At 46.8% G+C, this 23,034-nt stretch overlaps 1 protein-coding gene across 1 annotated transcript in view; it reads left to right on the top strand.

Annotated features, from left to right (window-relative positions):
- The first annotated feature begins 271 nt into the window (after nt 1–271).
- Nucleotides 272–23,034, top strand: part of LOC138661807 (cytochrome P450 2F2-like) — a 46,049-nt gene continuing 23,286 nt past the window's right edge. The window contains exon 1 of the mRNA XM_069746737.1: nt 272–297. Within this exon, the coding sequence (XP_069602838.1) occupies nt 287–297 (11 nt within the window). The 5' untranslated portion in view covers nt 272–286. The remainder of the gene's footprint in view (nt 298–23,034) is intronic.

Here is a 23,034-nt window from a genome sequence, read left to right as displayed (position 1 = left end):
ATTTTTTCCAGCAAGATGATGTGAAGGGCCGGGAACAGGAGCAGGAGGGAGCAGGGGATGGCGGAAGTATTGGGGGTGGCTCGGGGGACCCTATTTCTCTCTTCTTTGATATGTTAGATTGGCATTGATGACAGCCTCCAAACGTTTCTTGTAGCCATCTATAAGCTTCTTGCACTTCTCAGCTGGTATTTTCTCCCACTCTTCCTCTGCAGTTTGTTCAAGCTCTTGAAAGTTTGCAGGATTCTTTTTGACAATAGCAGATTTCAGCTCACGCCAAAGAATTTCAATGGGATTGAGGTCAGAACTCATTGCTGGTCATTTTAAAGCAGTCTATTTTTTTTCTTTTTCAACCATTCTTGTGTACTTTTGGATGTGTGCTTTGAGTCAATGTCTTGCTGGAGGACCCAAGATCTTCAACTCAAATCAGGCTTTTTTACACTGGGTATGACATTTCGCTCTAAAATCTCTTCATAATTCTTTGATTTCATGATTCCTGTGATGTGGTCAAGGCCTCCAGTACCAGACGCAGGAAAGCAACCCCACAGCTTTATGTATCCTCCACCATGCTTAACTGTTGCTAGGGTATTCTTTTCCTTATAAGCTTCATTGCGCCATCTGTAAACACACTGTTGCTTTGCATTCCAAAAATCTCTATTTTTGTTTCATCTGTCCAAAAAATATTTTCCCAGAAGGATTGTGGTTTGTCAAGGTACTCTTTTGCAAACATCAGTCATTCCTTTTTATGTAGTTTCTTCAGCAATAGTTTCTTCTTTGGCCTTCGCCCATAAAGCTCTGCTTGGATTAGTGTGCGGCGAATGGTACTTCTTGAAACCATGATCCCAGACTGTAACAGGTTAGCGTTCTGGTCTTTGGATATTTGACGTGGTATTTTTTCCACTATTCTTACCAACCTTCGAAGACATCTCTTGTCACTTTTGCTCTTTCCCTCACGTCCAGGGAGGTACATGCCTGCACAAGGCAATCTTGCCTTGCACAGGCATGTCCTATGGAGGACAGAGAATGAACTTCAATCCAATATTGCAGCCAGCATGCAGCCAGCGGGTAAGGAAAGGGTGAATCAAACACCCAAAAACCCCGCCTCCATGGCTGAAGATTGTTCCCTCCAAATTCAGGTGACAGTGTCCCTTTAACAAGAGTACTCGATACAAAAAAACTGTTTCACTTGATTCATTTTTTCCTGCTATATTCCACATTATGCACTTAAACTTCATGGGTGCCAAGAACGATGAGCAAGAATGTACTTCTCTAGTCAGCCAAAGGTACGGATTAGTCTTTTGGGATCCTCGCCTAATTCATTTAATGAATGTGAGCTTGCCCTTGTTGGCTGTGGAAAGGTGGATGCGCCTGTCTGTGATTACACCCTCCTGCTGGGCTAAAACTCATTCCAACAGTACACTTGCCCCAGAGCAGGCAAACACGATAACAAGAAGAAGCGATGGAGGATCGTGTTGTGCTCTGGCGCGGTGACGCAGCGGGGAGGATCAGATGATGGGACTAATACGCAAATACGGAGCCCGCAGGAGACACATCACTCTGGTTGGATGGAGGGAGAGCCCTCCAGACATCAATCAATTTACTGGAACACAGATGAAAAAACCCTCATACTTACATCAGACATAATAAAAGAGAGAGATCATAGAAATGTCAATAACTGGCGATCATCAGGTGCAGTTAACAAAACACTGTCACTCAATTATAACAGTAATAAATCAACTCTTACTGCAATGGATTGTGCCACTAATAACTCTTCATATAAAAGCCCAAATAACACAGAGTTTACAAAAATGAACACTGTACATACAAAAAGTCTATACAATAACCAACTAAATACAGGAGATGAATCTTTTAATACTCGTAATATTACCTATATCACAAAAAAAAGGCTTTTAGAGTTCGCAGGCCACCTACTCTTCCATCTGATGTAGCTACAGATGTTGTTGTTTCTTTCCACCCTAACTTGATAAGAAATTCTCTGCTTGGGATACCTAAAGAGCCAAGATTCCTTTCCTCTCCATTTAGCCACTTAAACTTTTTTAAGGATTGATGTAAAGATACCTTGCAAAAGAGGAGAATGTTTCAGTATACTACTTGTGGACTCTGACAGGCCGATATACCCTACAATTGGACTCAGCTCTCTAATCTACAAGTGAAATTCGCAACTAAATGGATCGTTTTCTCTTCCACGGCGGAGGCAGCAGACTTTTTGAAACGTGCTGGTGTAACATCCCCCAGAAACTCGTCAGGATTCACTTCCATGTCCAAATCAATTCGCCCCAAGTGAAAAATATTATTTAAATGCCCAGTAAAACTGTTTTTCATATATTCCACAATATAGCCTGTGAATAAACCGAACTTTCCCTCAACAAGGTCTCAGGGTCATCTGGAGGTGATCCGGACACGACAAGCCATCATATACTTCATACGTTAAGTTTAACTGACATACTCAAGTGAATTTTTTCTCTCAAGCAACTTTTATTTTAGTGTTCCATACAGTTTATACGTTTCGCATTATCTATGCTAATGTGTATTCTTATTTTCAGATGCTAATTTAAGCAATTTTTTGTTATATTTTCTTTAAGTGACGCTTGACTTTGTTACTTTACAGATTTATCCCTATTTGTTTCATATACTACTCAAACTGTTTTTTTTCAGGTGTTGCATTTAAGCAATGGTTAACTATGTATATATCGACAGATATCTATGCTTAATTTGGTTGAAAATGTTAATAAAATTGTTTGGAAAAACAAGAATTACATCTTCCTATGTTGTCCATTGCACATTAACTTCCTTGCGATCATCACACTTGGCTTTGGTTTTTCGGTCACTAGTTCTCACAAAAACATCGACCTTTGACAGGACTTGGGCTACAAGAAGAAGAACAAGAAGGCTCAGTGTCACCGTTGATTTGTCTTTTCGGGAAACGTGGCAAGGTGGAAATTTCTGCTCATACTTTTATGAGCTCTTATGAGTTCATTTGACAAAAAATTTCAGAAATTCTCTTTGGTTAATTTTAGTCTCATTATTCATGTTTTAAATAACATAAGCATTTATTGCTGATACTTTGAAGAGATGAAAAAATGTGACCATTGGCCATCTGTTAGTGCAACATAAGTTTTTCACACAGCTTCCAATTGTATCAATGTCAACCTTGGTTTTATGGTAAGTCTATTATTTCTGGCTTCTTCTTATCAACTTCACATATAACTTTATTATAATGCTGTTAGGTGTCAAGTTCCCACCTCTGCTCAGGGGAATCTCGAGCCATCTCTGCTGTCGTCTCCCATTCTTCTCCAGCCGCAGTGGAGCCTGCTCAACGGAGATGTCAGTCCCAGCATCTGACTCAGGCTGATACTGGGTGACTGGTTGCTGCTGTTCTTCCAGGCTCTGCCTTTGTAGCCAGCGCTGATCAGCAGCGAGCAGATCTTTCTGGGACTAAGTCCTGCTTTTCCCATACTGGGCATGCCCACAGGACAACCTCCCATTAGAGGTCGGGGGTCACATGCGCAGGTCCTGAAGCGGTTCCTGTTGGACCACTAGGAAGGTCCTTGAGTGCTAAAACTATAAAAGGTTCGCATGGCCGCACGGCCATGCGCTAGTATCAAACCTATGTTATGAGCTCAGTGCCAGTGTGGTCATGGTTGTATGTGGTCAGGCTTTGGCTGAAATAAGCCCCTAGAATACTGGCACCTCCGGTGAGGAGTTTTGTGTATGTGGATTCAGGGCTGGCATATAGCCATTAGAATTCCGGCTCCACCGGAGAGGAGTTGCTTGTGTGCTATTCTGACTGCATGACCACTGTTGGCTCTATTAGGTAGCTGTGATCTCCTGTGAGGTTAACAGGGCACGCTCTTTTCGTAGTGAAGCTGTGAAGTAACAGAGTTTGCTTATACCGCCATATTGTACCGCCTGTTACTAGCAGCAGGTTTCTCTCCTGCACGGTGGACCCCGGGTTGCGAACGCACCTACTGTCTTATATATATATATATATTTATTCGGTGAGTTCCGCCAACCCTAACAAATGCATTGTGGATAATAATAAAGCTGTCTTGTTTTTTTTTTCTTTTTTTGTTACTTATGACACAAGAGTAAGATTATAACTGATGAAGGAGGGGCGCCTAAGCTAAGAAGCTGCCAAAATGGATGATTACCTACCTTTCATGCTTGTGAAAATATAACAAACAAAATCTCTTGGGGTCCAATGTACCCCACACGACTAATTAAAGATTAAAGGAAATGAACTCCTGTAATGAAAAATTCCAGATTCCAGTTACAATTGGAGATAAAATTGTGATTTTACTGTTAATCTATTATAAAGATATACCATATATTTTGGATTATAAGATGCACCTTTTTTCCCAATATTTGTGAGGAAAGTGGGGGTGCATCTTATAATTTGAATGTAGCTTAATGGGGGGGCGAGAGCGGTGGAGCCGGGTCACAGGAGGCAGGGTCGCTGTTGCAGGAGGCCGGCAGCGGCAGGAGTGGGGCCATGCTGCCAGTCTCAGAGCTGCGGGTTCAGGACACCTACCATTGATTTCCTAGTGAAGGGCTTCGGGAAAATGGCCACCGGAGGCAACTTATGTGCAGATTGAGTTCTCGGGAGTCGAGAACCCATGAGACGAGATCTCTGGAGCCAATTTCTCAATCTGTGCATGCTGTGGTCAGTTGCGTCTTATAATCGGCAAAAGACGGTGCACATTTCTTAAATAAAATACATGAAAGGGGTGTCCTCCATGAAACCTACACGTTTTGAATGCCAAATGTTTTTAATCCTGGTATATCACAATTTTATCTCCAATTGGATCTGCAAGCTGTACTTTTTTTTTATTTTTATCCCTTTAACTTATATCTACAAATGCTGGGGCGGTTGCATGAAGTGCTTCTTCACTATTCGGCACAGAAAAGGGGAGCTGGTGTTTTTTCTCTATATATGGACACCTTTAACAAAAGTAAAGGTTACATATGTTAGTGGTTAACATTAGTTCATAAAATTGCAAGTTTCAGTCTGCGATCTTTCATTCTCAGACCTCCTGATAGCAGTTTGCTATCTGATCCAAGTTGCAGATTTTTATCATTTGTGAATGTCTCTCACAGTAATACAGGATGGATGTGAGATCTGTGTGTCAAGGGTGCAGCTATCGCCATTAGCTCAAACACCAGCAGGGTGGATAAAAATCAATGTTTTAAAAAAAAAAAAAAAAAAAAAATCGGATTTTTTTTATTTAAATCGGATTTCTTTTATTTAAATCGGATTTTTTCAATAAACTGCTCTTTGAGGAAGATATTTTACCATCCAAAGGTTCTTCCATCATGAGATAAAGCTGAGTTGTTTAACTCAGTAGAATAAAGGCTGTATATGTGTAACATTCACAATGCCATGCTCTTCCAGAGGTTTCTGAGTCATCTTCATCACCGCACTTCTCATGATGTTGCCTCATTCATGCCACCAGGCCTTGCATCTCTTTGTTGCATCGTTTGCATTTTGCACGCATGCCTGCCTTACCGATAGGCGAAGGAGCTTCAATAAAATATTCCCAAACTGGGTCTCTTTTACGGCCTGCTGCCATTATAAGGAAAGAATGTAATAAACCTCAGATCGTACACACAAACAGATCCAGACTTGTCTGTCTGTGGCTATGCTGCAGTATTGTGCTCAAAGTTTCACTTTCATTTTCTTGTCTGCTTGCCCTTCCTCCTCCTCACACTTAGATTCACATTCTTCTTGTGTTGTGCAGATCTATTCCACTCCAAACAATCAGAAACATATTGTCTAACTTCTTGGACTTGGCACTGAAGGGGTTGATTCTGTATTCATAGGTTTGTAGAACAATAGGATTAAGGTCTTTTTCTCAACTCTGTTCATCTTGTAACATTTTTGCCGTGAAGAAGAGGCTGGGACCTCTGCGGAGTCAAATTCAGTTAGGTAGAAACTTTGATTTAAATCAAACCTTACTGACTAGTGATTTAAATCGTGATTTAAATCGTGATTTAAATCAGTTAGACTTAAATCAAATCCACCCTGAACACCAGCACAGCTTTCATCCTGAATTCATTTCCTTTTTATGCACTTTCCTTTTTTTTCATGGCATATTATCTCTACTCTCCCTGAGGCTATAGATATTTTCTTCTATCGTCAGGCTGTGTAGGTTTGTTTGTAACAATTTCTCTACTGCTATATGTATCGTTTAGAGAAGGAGGGATAGATCAGAGAGAAAGAGCCATCAGGACTTGGACCAGGATTTGTAACCTTTTTGCAGACCACTCAGCTAGTTAATGAATGTACAAACATTCAGCTGCAGTAAAATGGTAAACATTTTTAAGGGACCATCTTTGGAAAGTTCTTTAACTTAGCATTAGGAAAGCAAATGAACAGTAAAAAAAAATACAAAGAGATTGTTCCCATATCTTGGGAAGTTCATAAAAAGGAATATAGAGCTTTTTTTTGTGTGGCCACTTCTCTTCTGACCACCGGATATGACATTGCCCTTTTTCTGAGACAGGTGTGTGTGTGCCAGCCATGGGACCCACATCTATCATATATTTGGCCTTATATTGAAAGGGTTGATAGAATATTTAACTGTTTACTAAAATGTACAATGACTCCAATTCATGAAAATGATTGCCTTCTTCTTCGTTGTCAGAATCTTGGTTTATATAACAAAAATCATGTTGCTTATGTTAAACTGTTGCATAACTTATTTTGCTCTTCAGAGCACTCAAAGGGAGTTGTGTTAATCCAAGGGTGCAGCCTTTTTTTCGACAACCTGGTCTCCAGAAATATTTATATTTTGTATTTATCAGAAATATTTGCCAGTAATTACTGTCTCTCTACTAGGGATGAGCGGACCCATGGATGTTCGGCTTCTTTGGGTTCAGTCAAACTGCAGTTCAAAGTTTGGTTTGGATACCAGAACTTTACCCTGAACACCATAGAAGCCAATGGAGACCAGAACTTTAGTGCTGTAAAATAGTCATAGTAAGGGCTAGGGGGTTGAGTAAGGTAGCAAAGTGGGGGTAAGAACAGGGCAATGGCCTGGAAACACATGGGGATAGGAAAATGACTTAAAATAACAGAATTAAAAAAAAATCTTGAACATACAGGCGGAGGTCCAAGTGGAGGAGGTTGAAGTGGAGGCCCCCCAAAAAATTGGAAATGGGAAAAAGAAGAAACATACCGCTGTGGAGTATAACAATCACTGGGTGGGGCTGGTCTACTTCTCTAGTCAGCCAAAGGTAGGGACTAATCTTGTGGGATCCACCCCTGATTCATTTAATGAATGTGAGCTTGCGCTTGTTGGCTGTGGACCGGCAGATGCACCTGTCTATGATCACACCCCATGCTGTGCTAAACATTCATTCCGACAGCACACTTGCCGCAGGGAAGGCCAGCACCTCCAAGGCATAAATGCTAAAACGGACCATATCAGGTAGTGGTGCCAGATGTTGTGGCGTGCTGAGAAAGAGTTTCCACATTTCAGCCAGGCTAACCCTCCCTTCCGAGGTGCTGCTGGTGTCCCGGCTGTATTGGTGACTTCGCCTCCACCAATTCCTTGTTCTTCTACTGTGCCCCCACTGTCAGGTGGGAACGCCGTCAGTAGTATGTCTACCAGCATGCTCTAGCATTGCCTCATTTTCCATTCCTGTTCCAGTGACAGAGTAAGGATAGTACATTGTCCTTGTAGCAGGGATCCAGCAGGGCAGCCACCCAGTAATCAACACTGGTAACAATCCTTTGCTCATGCAAAGCAGCATGTATTCGCTCATGTGTCCAGGGGCACTGACAAGCTGTCCTCGGTGTTAGGCGTATAGTTGCATCCTCTCTATCCCTCAGTCACTCTCCAGTGATACCCCTGAGCTGCTTCGGGTGAACATGGTCCCTCCTCCAAAACTGTCCCCTATCTGTTCAGTTGTGTACCTGGCCGCTGTTGGTACAGAGATCCACCCTAGCTATGTGGATAATTGACCTGAAAATCGTGTGAATGATCCCTGTTCACCTCCTGTGCCATCACCTTATCCATCACCTGGAGCATTTATTCAAGCAGGCATGGAAGTAGTATAGTAATGCTGATGATGGCGTCTTCAGTGCTTGCCATGTTGGTGGAGTACTCGAAGCTGCGCAACAAGACAAACATGTCCCGCATGGAGGCCCACTTGTTGATGGTGGTGTTCCACAGAGCGACTCTCTCATATGAGTAGGGTATATGATAAACTGTTTTTATGTTTTGCCAAATGTTATTTGTTTACATATAATTGACACATATATACACTATGGTACTGCTACACAGTTCAGTGTATTACCAGTAGTGTATACGAGTATTGCTACACATACAGTAAAGTGTATTACTCTGTGTATAGATAAGTCTGATTGTTAAGATGTTTTACGCATTCATTGCATGCTAGTGAAAGTTAGTACCCCGGGCCAGTCACCAGTTGAAGGTATGGTGCTAGGGGGAGTAGTACCTCAAATTGGCCACTAGATTGGGGCATTGCAGGGTTAGCCTTATAGCTTAGAGATAGTTAAGACAGGAAATAGTTAACGTAGGAGGGGCACAGTGGGATAAGTTAGAGAGGTGTTCCCGGTTTTAGTCAGTTGGGACCGGGGCGCCCGTGTAGCTCACTAGGGTTGTCTAGCCCAGGGCGACACCGTGCCATGTGACGTTACAAGAAGAGTGGGCGTAGCATCCAGGGGGCCAGAGCACAGGAGAGAGTACAGTAGCAGAAGAAAAAGGTCACACAGAGTGACTGGGGCCGGAGCACTGAGGAAGAAGGCTAAGCAGAACAGGAGCAAGTAATCCAACATGTGGCAGATTTTTGCGTGGGCCGCTATTCTTAGGACCAAGGTGAAACGGCTGAGAATACCCCCATAAGAAGCAGAAATTCTGGGCATTGAGGACACTGCAGGAAAGGAGGATGCGGTCCGTCCTGGGGACAGGCTTAGCGGCAGAGAGAAGAGGCAAGGGAAAGCAGTGCCAATTGCTGTGATTGATTGTGCCCTGGATGATGTCCTGCTGAGTAAAAGAGTTGAAGTTAAAGTTAATCGGACTGTGACTCTTTATTTGTGGAACTGTCTGCAGAGGAAATAGCCCCTTACCGGGAGAACCCAGATGGCATAGAGCAGGGGTCCCCAACTCCAGTCCTCAAGGCCCACCAACAGGTCATGTTTTCAGGATTTCCTTTGCATTGCACAGGTGATGCAATTATTACCTGGGCAAGACTAAGGAAATCCTGAAAACATGACATGTTGGTGGGCCTTGAGGACTGGAGTTGGGGACCCCTGGCATAGAGGAGCAGCAACGAGGTTCTCAGAAGGGAAGGGGCCAGCGCGTGATACAGGGATTACTGTTGGCCATGACTACAGCCCTGGCCCCATCCTACATGTGCTGCAGCTGAAATTCCATTATTGCCTGCTGTTGATCACACAGTCTCCATGCCAGGCGGTCAGGGTGTGCAGTGGTGTCCAGGGCCGTATTTAGAGTTTATGCTGCCCTAGGCACTTTTCGTGCTGCTTCCCCCACTGGTGAGTATGACTAATGCAGACACTGTCGGCAGTGACTTGGGCTCATTTCACATCAGTGATTTTTGCCATTCATGGCAGATCCGGCAGCTTTTCTGCACCTGCGGATCACTTACGGCAACAGTGCGTTCGGCCTCATTCATTCCCTATGGGACTTGCGGACATGTGCGACACTTGCGGTTTTGCTGCAATCCGGCAAATGCGGTACTTGCAGCAGCAAAAAAAACCAACGCTGCTAGCAGTGTTTTTTTGTCTCACCACAAGTGCCGCAGATGTCCGCAAGTAGCCATCACTACCTGTCCCTGCAACTTGCTAGCTCATCCCAACCATCCCTCACTGACCTAAAACTACACTATAAAACTTTAGAAAAACAATTACCTGACATATTCCTATGATAATGAGGGCTCCAGGTTATGGTGTAAGTGCATTGTTTTCCCTCCGGAAAACTTCAGGAAGACAGCGCATGCGCAGACTGAGATCGCATCTGGACCAAGATCACAATCTCCACATGCGCTGCCTCCATTGGCCCACAGCTTCAAAAATATGGCCGCCAGGAAAGGAATGCACTCCACTTAGCTCTTACCGCCAACATCAAGCCCGCAGCATTACACCACTGGGACACCCCCTCCTCCCATTCAGGGCCCGCTGCATTGTCCCACTTCTGCCACTGCAGACTTCCGGAGGAAGGGACTCGGCCTTCTGTGATCCTACTTACAAGACAGGAGACCATTACTACAGGACAAGGTATTATTACAGGACGGGGGATGGGATTACTGGACTGGAAACGTTATTACAGGACAGGGGGACGTTATTACAAGGCAGGGACATATATATGTATCACAGATACACTGCACAGGGGGCACAGTATACACATATACACCACACAGTGCTCCATACTGTATAATGGCCCCACATGGTGCTCCGCTCCGCACACATGTGGCTCCGTACACCTCGCACACACCCGGCTCCGCTCCGTACACCTCGCACACACCCGGCTCCGCTCCATACACCTCGCACACACCCGGCTCCGCTCCGTACACCTCGCACACACACGGCTCCGCTCCGTACACCTCGCACACACATGGCTCCGCTCCGTACACCTCATACACACCCGGCTCTGCTCCGTACACCTCGTACACACCCGCACACACACGGCTCCGCTCCGTACACCTCGCACACACACGGCTCCGCTCCGTACACCTCGCACACACACTGCTCCGCTCCGTACACCTTGCACACACACGGCTCCGCTCCGTACACCTCGCACACACACACGGCTCCGCTCCGTACACCTCGCACACACACGGCTCCGCTCCGTACACCTCGCACACACACGGCTCCGCTCCGTACACCTTGCACACACACACGGCTCCGCTCCGTACACCTCGCACACACACGGCTCCGCTCCGTACACCTCGCACACACACAGCTCCGCTCCGAATACCTCGCACACACACGGCTCCGCTCCGTACACCTCGCACACACACGGCTCCGCTCCGTACACCTCACACACACCCGGCTCCGCTCCGTACACCTCGCACACACACGGCTCCGCTCCGTACACCTCGCACACACACGGCTCCGCTCCGTACACCTCATACACACCTGTACACCTCCGCTCCGTACACCTCGTACACACCCAGCTCTGCTCCGTACACCTCCGGCTCCGCTCCGTACACCTTGCACACACACGGCTCCGCTCCGTACACCTCGTACACACCTGGCTCTGCTCCGTACACCTCGTACACACCCGTACACCTCCGGCTCCCCTCCGTACACCTCCGGCTCCGCTCCGTACACCTCGTACACACCCGGCTCTGCTCCATACACCTTGTACACACCCGGCTCTGCTCTGTACACACCCGGCTCTGCTCCGTATACCTCGTACACCTCCGGCTCCGCTCCGTACACACCTGGCTCCACTCCGTACACCTCGCACACACACGGCTCCGCTCCGTACACCTCGCACACACACGGCTCCGCTCCGTACACCTCACACACGGCTCCGCTCCGTACACCTCACACACACACGGTTCCGCTCCGTACACCTCATACACACCTGTACACCTGCGCTCCGTACACCTCGTACACACCCGTACACCTCCGGCTCAGCTCCGTACACCTCGCACACACACGGCTTTGCTCCGTACACCTTGCACACACACAGCTCTGCTCCGTACACCTCGCACACACACGGCTCCGCTCCGTACACCTCACACACACCCAGCTCCGCCCCGTACACCTCATACACACCTGTACACCTCCGCTCCGTACACCTCGTACACACCTGGCTCTGCTCTGTACACCTCCGGCTCCGCTCCGTACACCTCGTACACACCCGACTCTGCTCCATACACCTCGTACACACCCGACTCTGCTCTGTACACACCCGGCTCTGCTCCGTACACCTCGTACACACGCAGCTCTGCTCCATCCACACTGTAAACCCCTCCTCCTTACCCCACACATAAACTTACCCTCATCCATCACCATGACAACCAGCACAGCAGAGTCCTGCATACACTGAGGCCCCTGATCATGTGACCCCCCCTGACTCCTCCCCTCATGTGACCTCATCACAGGTCCTGTGCGCACAGTGCAAGTGCAGCCATATATGTTATGTGCAGTACACGGCTCTGCAGGTAGAGGGATGTGGATCCGCTGAATCTGGGACTGTCGAGAGGTATGTGCTGCCAGCTGGCAAGAGTGCCTCCCTGCAGGCTGAGGCCTCGCTCTGGCCCAGTGTTCTCCACATACCTTTCCAAGATGCTTTTTTTCCTCCCCTTTTCTCTTTGGCTGTCACTGTTAGATCCCAGGACCTCCCTAGCCGACAGTGATCTGGACCGGGGGCCTGTGCCGCTCTGGATCTCCTCCTTCCAGCCAGGTGACTTTAGCACACACTGACTGCACACAGTGTGGGCGTCTGCAGTGCAGGGATGCGGCTGCCGGCCTTTAACCCAGCAAACTGCCTGAACCGGCTGCTGGGGGACTGGCCCGGGGGCATCTGCACCCTGCCCGCCCCTGGTGGGATCCATCCGAGACACCCACAGCAGACAGAGGACTCAGGACTAGGGTTGAGTGAAATGGGTCGGTCATTTTCATAAGTCGCCAACTTTTGGCAAAGTCGGGTTTCATGTGTGGGGTCGGCCATGCGGTACGCGACTTTCACGCCAAAGTCGCGTTTCAATGACGCGAAAAGCGCCATTTCTCAGCCAATGAAGGTGGACGCAGAGTGTGGGCAGCGTGATGACATAGGTCCTGGTCCCCACCATCTTAGAGAAGGGCATTGCAGTGATTGGCTTGCTGTCTGCGGCGTCACAGGGGCTATAAAGGGGCGTTCCCGCCGACCGCCATCTTACTGCTGCTGATCTGAGCCTAGGGAGAGGTTGCTGCCGCTTCGTCACAAGCAGGGATAGTGTTAGGCAGGGTCCATTAACCACCAAACCGCTTGTGCTGTAGCGATTTCCACTGTCCAACACCACCTTCGGTGTGCAGGGACAGTGGAGGCTACATTTTTTTTTCTCAGCGCTGTAGCTCATTGGGCTGCCCTAGAAGGCTCCCTGATAGCTGCATTGCTGTGTGTACGCCGCTGTGCAAACCAACTGCTTTTTTTCAAAGCACAAATCCTGTTGTTCCTTCTTTTCTGCACAGCTATCTTGTTTGTTTGTCCACACTTTTGATTTAATTTGTGCAGCAGTCCACTCCTTGTTATTTCTGCCTGCCATACATTGCTGAGATTACTGCAGGGAGATGGTAATTGTAGGACAGTCCATTTTTTTTTTTTTTTTTTTTTGTTACATCTGTTCAAGCCACTTTCTGCCACAGAAAATATACTCTAATATAGCGGCCCAGATTTATTCACTAGTCTCCCTGAATGAATAAAAAAAAAAAAAAGGGTGCAGATTAAAATTGGCAAATCTGCATCAGTGGCGGTCCTGTGTGTGGCATACAGTCTAACAGTGGGCCTGATTTCTTGCCAATTCTCCCAGAAATAAAAAAAAAAATAAATAGTGGGAGATTAATATTGGCATTTGTGCTTCAGTGCCAGTCGTGTGTGCCATCTCTCTCAAATTGTGGGCCACAGAAAGCCTAGTGTCTGTTTTTTTTATTTTGGTTTTTAAATTCTCCCTGAAAAAAAATAAATAGTGGAAGATTAATATTGGCATTTGTGCTTCAGTGCCAGTCCTGCGTGTGTGGCATCTGTCTCATTTTGTGCCACAGAAAACCGAGTGTGTAACATTGTGCCTGATTTTCCTTGCAGTCTCACCCACCTATAAAGGGATATCTGAATCCTACTTAAGTTTGAGTTCACCTTGTAAGTTGTTTTACAGTAACAAACACCGTTACTTTGGTTACGTTTTTAAAACAATGAGGAAGTCTGATGGAAGAGGTCGTGGCTGTGGGCGGTCATTGCCAGCTGGTAATGATGGTAGTGGTGGTGGAGCATCAGGTGGTCGTGGGAAAAACAATATAGCACCTAAGTCTCGAGCTGTGGAGCCAGGTTCGTCATCTGGCTACACAAGACCTCGAACGCTCCCTTTTCTGGGAGTAGGAAAACCGCTTTTAAAGCCGGAGCAGCAAGAGCAAGTTTTGGCTTTCCTTGCTGACTCAGCCTCTAGCTCTTTTGCCTCCTCTTCTGAAACTGGTAAATGTAAAAGCAGCGCGTCGTTAGTGGATGTTCACGCTCAGGGACAAGTCGCTTCCTTGTCCTCTTCAGCAAAAACAACAACAGAGAAGGATGCGTCAGGCGACACAACGGGTTACTCCATGGAGCTCTTTACACATACCGTTCCTGGGTTAGAAAGTGAAACAGTTAACAGGCCATGCCCATTACTAGTTGAATTGGACATGGAGTGCACTGATGCACAGCCACAGCCAGATTACTATGCTGTTCCTTTGACTCAGACCACAACATTGCCCTCGCAGTGTACTGATCCAGAATCAGACCTTGATGAGACTATGGTGCCCCGTCACGAACGCTATACCACCGGCTTACACGGTAACACAGACGAAGTTGCACATGAGATAGAAGAGGAGGTCATAGATGACCCAGTTGTTGACCCCGATTGGCAGCCATTGGGGGAACAGGGTGCAGGCGGCAGTAGTTCTGAAGCGGAGGAGGAGGGGCCGCAGCAGGCATCAACATCGCAACAGGTTCCATCTGCCTGGCCCGTATCTGGCCCAAAACACGTGGCAAAGCCAAAACCAGTTGGAGGACAGCGTGGCCATCCGGTTAAAGAAGCTCAGTCTGCAATGCCTGAAAAGGTATCCGATGCTAGAAAGAGTGCAGTCTGGCATTTTTTTTAAACAACATCCAATTGATCAGCGCAAAGTCATCTGTCAAAAATGTTCAACTACCTTAAGCAGAGGGCAGAATCTGAAAAGTCTCAATACAAGTTGCATGCATAGACATTTAACCACCATGCATTTGCAAGCCTGGACTAACTACCAAACGTCCCTTAAGGTTGTAGCACCCTCGGCCAATGAAGCTAGTCAGCAACGCTACATCCCTTCCGTCACTGTAAGCCCACCATTTCCCGCACTACCTGCAGTATCTGTGCAGGTTTCGTTGCCAGACCAAAGGCGTCAGGGTCAGGGAATCACCAGTTTCGTAGTAGGAAACACTGCATCTAGGGCACCGGCAAGAATACCGTCTCCAACCGTCTCTCAGTCTGCCATGTCCACCGGCACCCCCGCTGTGACGTAGATTTGCCTGAAACTGCCCCTCAACCAATCACAACCGCAGATTTGACAACTGGAACTTTGGCCCACATGGCGGATTATGCCTTACGTATCCTCAAAAGGGACACACGCATTACTAAAATGATGAACGATGACGATTACTGGTTGGCCTGCCTCCTTGATCCTCGCTATAAAGGCAAATTGCAAAATATTATGCCACATGAGAACCTGGAACAAATATTAGCAACCAAACAATCAACTCTTGTTGACCGTTTGATTCAGGCATTCCCAGCACACAGCGCCGGTGATCGTTCTCACACGAGCTGCAGGGGGCAGCAGGCCAGAGGTGTTACAGGTGCACAAATCAGAAGTGGCGTTGGACAGAGGGGTTTTCTGACCAGGTTGTGGAGTGATTTTGCTATGACCGCAGACAGGACAGGTACTGCAGCATCAATTCAAAGTGACAGGAGACAACATTTGTCCAGTATGGTTACTAACTATTTTTCATCCCTTATCGATGTTCTCCCTCAACCGTCATTCCAATTTGATTACTGGGCATCCAAATTAGACACCTGGCCAGAATTGGCAGAATATGCATTGCAGGAGCCTGCTTGCCCAGCAGCTAGTGTGCTATCAGAAAGAGTATTCAATGCTGCTGGTTCAATATTAACCGAAAAAAGGACTCGTCTGGCTACCCAAAATGTTGATGATCTAACCTTCATTAAAATGAACCACTACTGGATTTCGAATTATTTTGCCCCACCTTTCCCGGCTGACACCTAGCTTTCCAATGAAAAGGTCTTGCTTCTGGACTGCTCTGACTGACTTTTCCAATCTCGTAATTTGCAGCAGCTGTTTGTCCAGCATACGACATGTTTACACCTCCCTAAATGGCCAAACTCCCCCCACAGGGCCGTGGTCTCGCCACTTGGCGCAAGCACCCGTGAGAGTGCCGTTTGTCTGAAGAGGTGGGTGTGCACGCTTTTGGTCGACGGCACTGCCACTGGGTCCCTCATAGTACAATAAAGTGTCTCTGGCGGTGGTGGCGCGCAACCAATGTCAGACACACCGTTGTAACATGAGGGGTGTTGTGAATTCTGTGGCTGAGTTCACTTCTGTGGTCACAAGTGGTATTGCAGTCTCTGGGCTTCCTCCCTCAGGTGTTTTGGTGAGCTCGTTGGCTGCCTTGCTATTTAGCTCCACCTGAGTCTGTCTTCCTTGCTCCTTGTCAATGTTCCAGTGTTGGATCTGAGCTACTGCATCTTTCCTTGGGCCTGCTGCTCTGCTAGATAAGTGCTTCTAGTTTGTTTTCTGTTTTTTTCTGTCCAGCTTGCTATTGTCTTTTGCTGGAAGCTCTGAGAAGCAAAGGGGTGCACCGCCGTGCTGTTAGTTCGGCACGGTGGGTCTTTTTGCCCCTTTGCGTGGTTTTCGTTTTAGGGTTTTTTGTAGACTGCATAGTTCTCTTTGCTATCCTCGCTCTGTCTAGAATATCGGGCCTCACTTTGCTGAATCTATTTCATTCCTACGTTTGTCTTTTCATCTTGCTAACAGTCATTATATGTGGGGGGCTGCCTATTCCTTTGGGGTATTTCTCTGAGGTAAGTCAGGCTTGTATTTCTATCTTCAGGCTAGTCAGCTCCTCAGGCAGTGCCGAGTTGCATAGGTAGTTGTACGCGCAATCCACTGCTGCTTATAGTTGTGTGAGGATAGATCAGGTACTGCAGTCTACAGAGATTCCACGTCTCAGAGCTCGTCCTATTGTTTTTGGTTATTGCCAGATCTCTGTATGTGCGCTGATTACTGCACGCTGTGTTGCCTGATTGCCAGCCATAACAGTACAAGGAGCCCTTCAATGATTCCCAATAGAGGGAAAAAAGAAATCCTGACATCATTTTTTTTTCTTAGCTCTGTCTTCAGTCTTTTTTTTCCCCTAGACATTAGAGTGCTTCAGGACACAGCTGTGGACATGGATATTCAGGCTCTGTGCTCCTCAATGGATAATCTCGTTGTAAATGTACAAAAGATTCAAGATACTATTGATCAGAAATCGATGCTAGAACCAAGAATTCCGATTCCTGATTTGTTTTTTGGTGACAGAACTAAGTTCCTGAGCTTCAGAAATAATTGTAAGCTATTTTTGGCCTTGAAACCTCATTCTTCTGGTAATCCTATTCAACAGGTTTTGATTATTATTTCTTTTTTGCGCGGCGACCCACAGGACTGGGCGTTTTCTCTTGCACCAGGAGATTCTGCATTGAGTAATGTTGATGCATTTTTCCAGGCGCTGGGATTGCTTTACGATGAGCCTAATTCAGTGGATCAGGCTGAGAAAAATCTGCTGGCTTTATGCCAGGGTCAGGATGATGTAGAAGTATATTGTCAGAAATTTAGGAAATGGTCAGTACTCACTCTGTGGAATGAATCTGCACTAGCGGCTTTGTTCAGAAAGGGTCTCTCTGAAGCTCTTAAGGATGTAATGGTGGGATTTCCTATGCCTGCTGGTTTGAATGAGTCTATGTCCTTGGCCATTCAGATCGGTCGTCGCTTGCGCGAGCGTAAATCTGTGCACCATCTGGCGGTATTGTCTGAGAGTAAGCCTGAGCCTATGCAGTGTGACAGGACTATGACTAAAGTAGAACGGCACGAACACAGACGTCTGAACAGACTGTGTTTCTATTGTGGTGATTCTACTCATGCTATTTCTAATTGTCCTAAACGCACTAGGCGGTTCGATAGCTCTGCCGTTATTGGTACTGTACAGTCCAAATTCCTTTTGTCCATTACCTTAATGTGCTCTTTGTCATCATATTCTGTCATGGCGTTTGTGGATTCAGGCGCTGCCCTGAATCTGATGGATTTGGATTATGCTAAACGTTGTGGATTTTTCTTGGAGCCTTTGCGGTGTCCTATTCCGTTGAGAGGAATTGATGCTACACCTTTGGCCAAGAATAAGCCTCAGTACTGGGCCCAGCTGACCATGTGCATGGCTCCTGCACATCAGGAAGTTATTCGCTTTTTGGTACTGCATAATTTGCATGATGTGGTCGTGTTGGGGTTGCCATGGCTACAAACCCATAATCCAGTATTGGATTGGAACTCTATGTCGGTAACCAGCTGGGGTTGTCAGGGAGTACATGGTGATGTTCCATTTTTGTCTATTTCGTCATCCATTCCTTCTGACATCCCAGAGTTCTTGTCGGACTTTCAGGATGTATTTGAAGAGTCCAAGTCTGATGCCCTACCTCCGCATAGGAATTGTGATTGTGCTATCGATTTGATTCCTGGTAGTAAATTCCCTAAGGGTCGTTTATTTAATTTGTCCGTACCTGAACACACCGCTATGCGCAGTTATGTGAAGGAGTCCCTGGAGAAGGGACATATTTGCCCATCGTCGTCACCATTGGGAGCAGGGTTCTTTTTTGTAGCCAAGAAGGATGGTTCGCTAAGACCGTGTATTGATTACCGCCTTCTTAATAAGATCACTGTTAAATTTCAGTATCCCTTGCCATTGATTTCTGACTTGTTTGCTCGGATTAAGGGGGCTAGTTGGTTTACTAAGATTGATCTTCGTGGTGCGTATAATCTGGTGAGAATCAGGCAGGGAGATGAATGGAAAACGGCATTTAATACGCCCGAGGGTCATTTTGAGTATCTGGTGATGCCGTTCGGACTTGCCAATGCTCCATCTGTTTTTCAGTCTTTTATGCATGACATTTTCCGTGAGTATCTGGATAAATTCTTGATTGTTTACTTGGATGACATTTTGATCTTCTCAGATGATTGGGAGTCTCATGTGAAGCAAGTCAGAATGGTTTTCCAGGTACTGCGTGCTAATTCCTTGTTCGTGAAGGGATCAAAGTGTCTCTTCGGTGTGCAGAAAGTTTCATTTTTGGGGTTCATCTTTTCCCCTTCTACTATCGAGATGGATCCGGTTAAGGTTCAGGCCATCCAGGATTGGACTCAGCCGACATCTCTTAAAAGTCTGCAGAAATTCCTGGGCTTTGCTAATTTTTATCGTCGCTTCATCTGTAATTTTTCTAGCATTGCCAGACCATTGACCGATTTGACCAAGAAGGGTGCTGATTTGGTTAATTGGTCTTCTGCTGCCGTGGAAGCTTTTCAGGAGTTGAGGCGTCGTTTTTGCTGTGCCCCTGTGTTGTGTCAACCTGATGTTTCTCTTCCGTTCCAGGTCGAGGTTGATGCTTCTGAGATTGGTGCAGGGGCGGTTTTGTCACAGAGAGGTTCTGGTTGCTCAGTGTTCAAACCATGTGCTTTCTTTTCCAGGAAATTTTCTGCTGCTGAGCGTAATTATGATGTGGGCAACCGAGAGTTGCTGGCCATGAAGTGGGCATTCGAGGAGTGGCGTCATTGGCTTGAGGGTGCTAAGCATCGCGTGGTGGTTTTGACTGATCATAAGAACCTTACTTATCTTGAGTCTGCCAAGCGCTTGAATCCTAGACAGGCCCGTTGGTCGTTATTTTTTGCTCGTTTTGATTTTGTGATTTCATACCTTCCGGGCTCTAAAAATGTGAAGGCGGATGCTCTGTCTAGGAGTTTTGTGCCCGACTCTCCGGGGTTATCTGAGCCGGCGAGTATCCTCAAGGAAGGAGTCATTGTGTCTGCCCTCTCCCCTGATTTGCGGAGAGTGTTGCAGAAATTTCAGGCTAATAAACCTGATCGTTGTCCGGTCGAGAAACTGTTCGTCCCTGATAGGTGGACTAGTAAAGTTATCTCTGAACTTCATTGTTCGGTGCTGGCCGGTCATCCAGGAATCTTTGGTACCAGGGAGTTGGTTGCTAGATCCTTCTGGTGGCCATCTCTGTCACGGGATGTGCGTGCTTTTGTGCAGTCCTGTGGAATTTGTGCTAGGGCTAAGCCCTGCTGTTCACGTGCCAGTGGGTTGCTTTTGCCCTTGCCGGTCCCGAAGAGGCCTTGGACACATATTTTGATGGATTTCATTTCTGACCTTCCCGTTTCTCAAAAAATGTCGGTCATTTGGGTGGTCTGTGATCGCTTTTCTAAAATGGTCCATCTGGTGCCCTTGGTTAAATTGCCTTCCTCCTCTGATTTGGTGCCTTTGTTCTTCCAGCATGTGGTTCGTTTACATGGCATTCCTGAGAATATTGTTTCTGACAGAGGTTCCCAGTTTGTCTCGAGGTTCTGGCGAGCCTTTTGTGGTAGGATGGGCATTGACCTATCTTTTTCCTCGGCCTTCCATCCTCAGACTAATGGCCAGACCGAACGAACCAATCAGGCCTTGGAAACATATCTGAGATGTTTTGTTTCCGCTGACCAGGATGATTGGGTGTCATTTTTGCCGTTGGCTGAGTTCGCCCTTAATAATCGGGCCAGCTCGGCTACCTTGGTCTCTCCATTTTTCTGCAATTCTGGGTTCCATCCTCGTTTCTCTTCAGGACAGGTTGAGTCTTCGGACTGTCCTGGTGTGGATTATGTGGTGGACAGGTTGCAGCAGATCTGGACTCAGGTAGTGGACAATTTGACCTTGTCCCAGGAGAAGGCTCAGCTTTTCGCTAATCGCAGACGCCGTGTGGGACCCCGACTTCGTGTTGGGGATCTGGTTTGGTTATCTTCTCGTCATATACCTATGAAGGTTTCCTCTCCTAAATTTAAACCTCGTTTTATTGGTCCGTATAGGATTTCTGAGATTCTCAATCCGGTGTCTTTTCGTCTGACCCTCCCAGACTCCTTTTCCATACATAATGTATTCCATAGGTCGTTGTTGAGGAGATACGTGGCACCTATGGTTCCATCTGTGGAGCCTCCTGCCCCTGTTTTGGTGGAGGGGGAATTGGAGTATATTGTGGAGAAGATTTTGGATTCTCGTGTCTCTAGACGGAAACTCCAGTATCTGGTCAAATGGAAGGGTTATGCTCAGGAAGATAATTCCTGGGTTTTTGCCTCTGATGTCCATGCCCCAGATCTTGTTCGTGCCTTTCATGTGGCTCATCCTGGTCGGCCTGGGGGTTCTGGTGAGGGTTCGGTGACCCCTCCTCAAGGGGGGGGTACTGTTGTGAATTCTGTGGCTGAGTTCACTTCTGTGGTCACAAGTGGTATTGCAGTCTCTGGGCTTCCTCCCTCAGGTGTTTTGGTGAGCTCGTTGGCTGCCTTGCTATTTAGCTCCACCTGAGTCTGTCTTCCTTGCTCCTTGTCAATGTTCCAGTGTTGGATCTGAGCTACTGCATCTTTCCTTGGGCCTGCTGCTCTGCTAGATAAGTGCTTCTAGTTTGTTTTCTGTTTTTTCTGTCCAGCTTGCTATTAACTTTTGCTGGAAGCTCTGAGAAGCAAAGGGGTGCACCGCCGTGCTGTTAGTTCGGCACGGTGGGTCTTTTTGCCCCTTTGCGTGGTTTTCGTTTTAGGGTTTTTTGTAGACTGCATAGTTCTCTTTGCTATCCTCGCTCTGTCTAGAATATCGGGCCTCACTTTGCTGAATCTATTTCATTCCTACGTTTGTCTTTTCATCTTGCTAACAGTCATTATATGTGGGGGGCTGCCTATTCCTTTGGGGTATTTCTCTGAGGTAAGTCAGGCTTGTATTTCTATCTTCAGGCTAGTCAGCTCCTCAGGCAGTGCCGAGTTGCATAGGTAGTTGATAGGCGCAATCCACTGCTGCTTATAGTTGTGTGAGGATAGATCAGGTACTGCAGTCTACAGAGATTCCACGTCTCAGAGCTCGTCCTATTGTTTTTGGTTATTGCCAGATCTCTGTATGTGCGCTGATTACTGCACGCTGTGTTGCCTGATTGCCAGCCATAACAGAGGGGGCCTGGGCCTGTACCGCCGGCCACAAGACAGTTTCCCCCCCCCCCAGCTCAAACAGTGCTCTACAATTTGCAGAATTATCTCTCACAGCTCCCCTAATTTTTAGTCTATGCGCTGACATCCTTCAATGCCTGGCACTGACAATGCCAATGTGTTGACATGTATGATGCTACTTAAAATAGTCAGGGGCAGTGTCCTATATTTACACCAGTAAATACTTTGCGCCAAATTACTAGGTCTGAAACTCCGCAGAGGAGCCCACCCCTGTACCTAAGTATGCCACCCTTTTGGTTTTTGGTTTTGTTGTATTGCGAGACGTTAACATCTATTTATTTTTTGGGAGTACTAACTGTCAGACACTCATTACAATCGGCCTCTGCTGACAACACCAATGCTTTTGTTATGTTAGGCCTACTAAGCCTGTCTGTGGTCCCTCCTTCCAATAGTCCTCCACTGACCACACCACTGCTGCCCGATTACCCCTGGAACCTATTTTAAATTGCATAGAGCATCCTTTTTTTAATTGTAGGAGTACTAAGTCTGTCTGCGGTCCATAATTGAAATTGTCCTCCACTGACCAGAGCAATGCTGCCTGTGTACCCCTGTAACCTTTTTTAAACTGCATTGAGCCAAATTTTTTGTTTAAGGCCTACTACCTGTGTCTGTCTGCGCCACTCAATACAGCTGTCCTCCTCTGAAAAAAGCTGAGCGTCAATAGTCTGGTTTTCAGCCTATAGGAATTTGAAAACTGCATTGGGGCTACTACTTCGGTAGGGCCTACTAACGGTGTCTGACGCTCCAAGGTGTTCTCCAGGTTGCCTCTCCATAGCTTCGATCTTCTAGCTCTCGTTAAGTAGTTGTTGAAACAACACTGCATTAGGCCCACAAGTTGGGTCTGGGTTGTAGAGACTGTGTCTGCCGCTCCAAGGTGTTCTCCAGGTTGCCTCTCCATAGCTTTGATCTTCTAGCTCTCGTTAAGTAGTTGTTGAAACAACACTGCATTAGGCCCACAAGTTCGGTCTGGGTTGTAGAGACGG

The sequence above is a fragment of the Ranitomeya imitator genome, chromosome 2 (genome assembly GCF_032444005.1).
Source record: "Ranitomeya imitator isolate aRanImi1 chromosome 2, aRanImi1.pri, whole genome shotgun sequence".
Classification (NCBI taxonomy): domain Eukaryota; kingdom Metazoa; phylum Chordata; class Amphibia; order Anura; family Dendrobatidae; genus Ranitomeya; species Ranitomeya imitator.
Note: the sequence above shows the minus strand (reverse complement) of the source record. Positions and strands in the feature narration are given on the sequence as shown.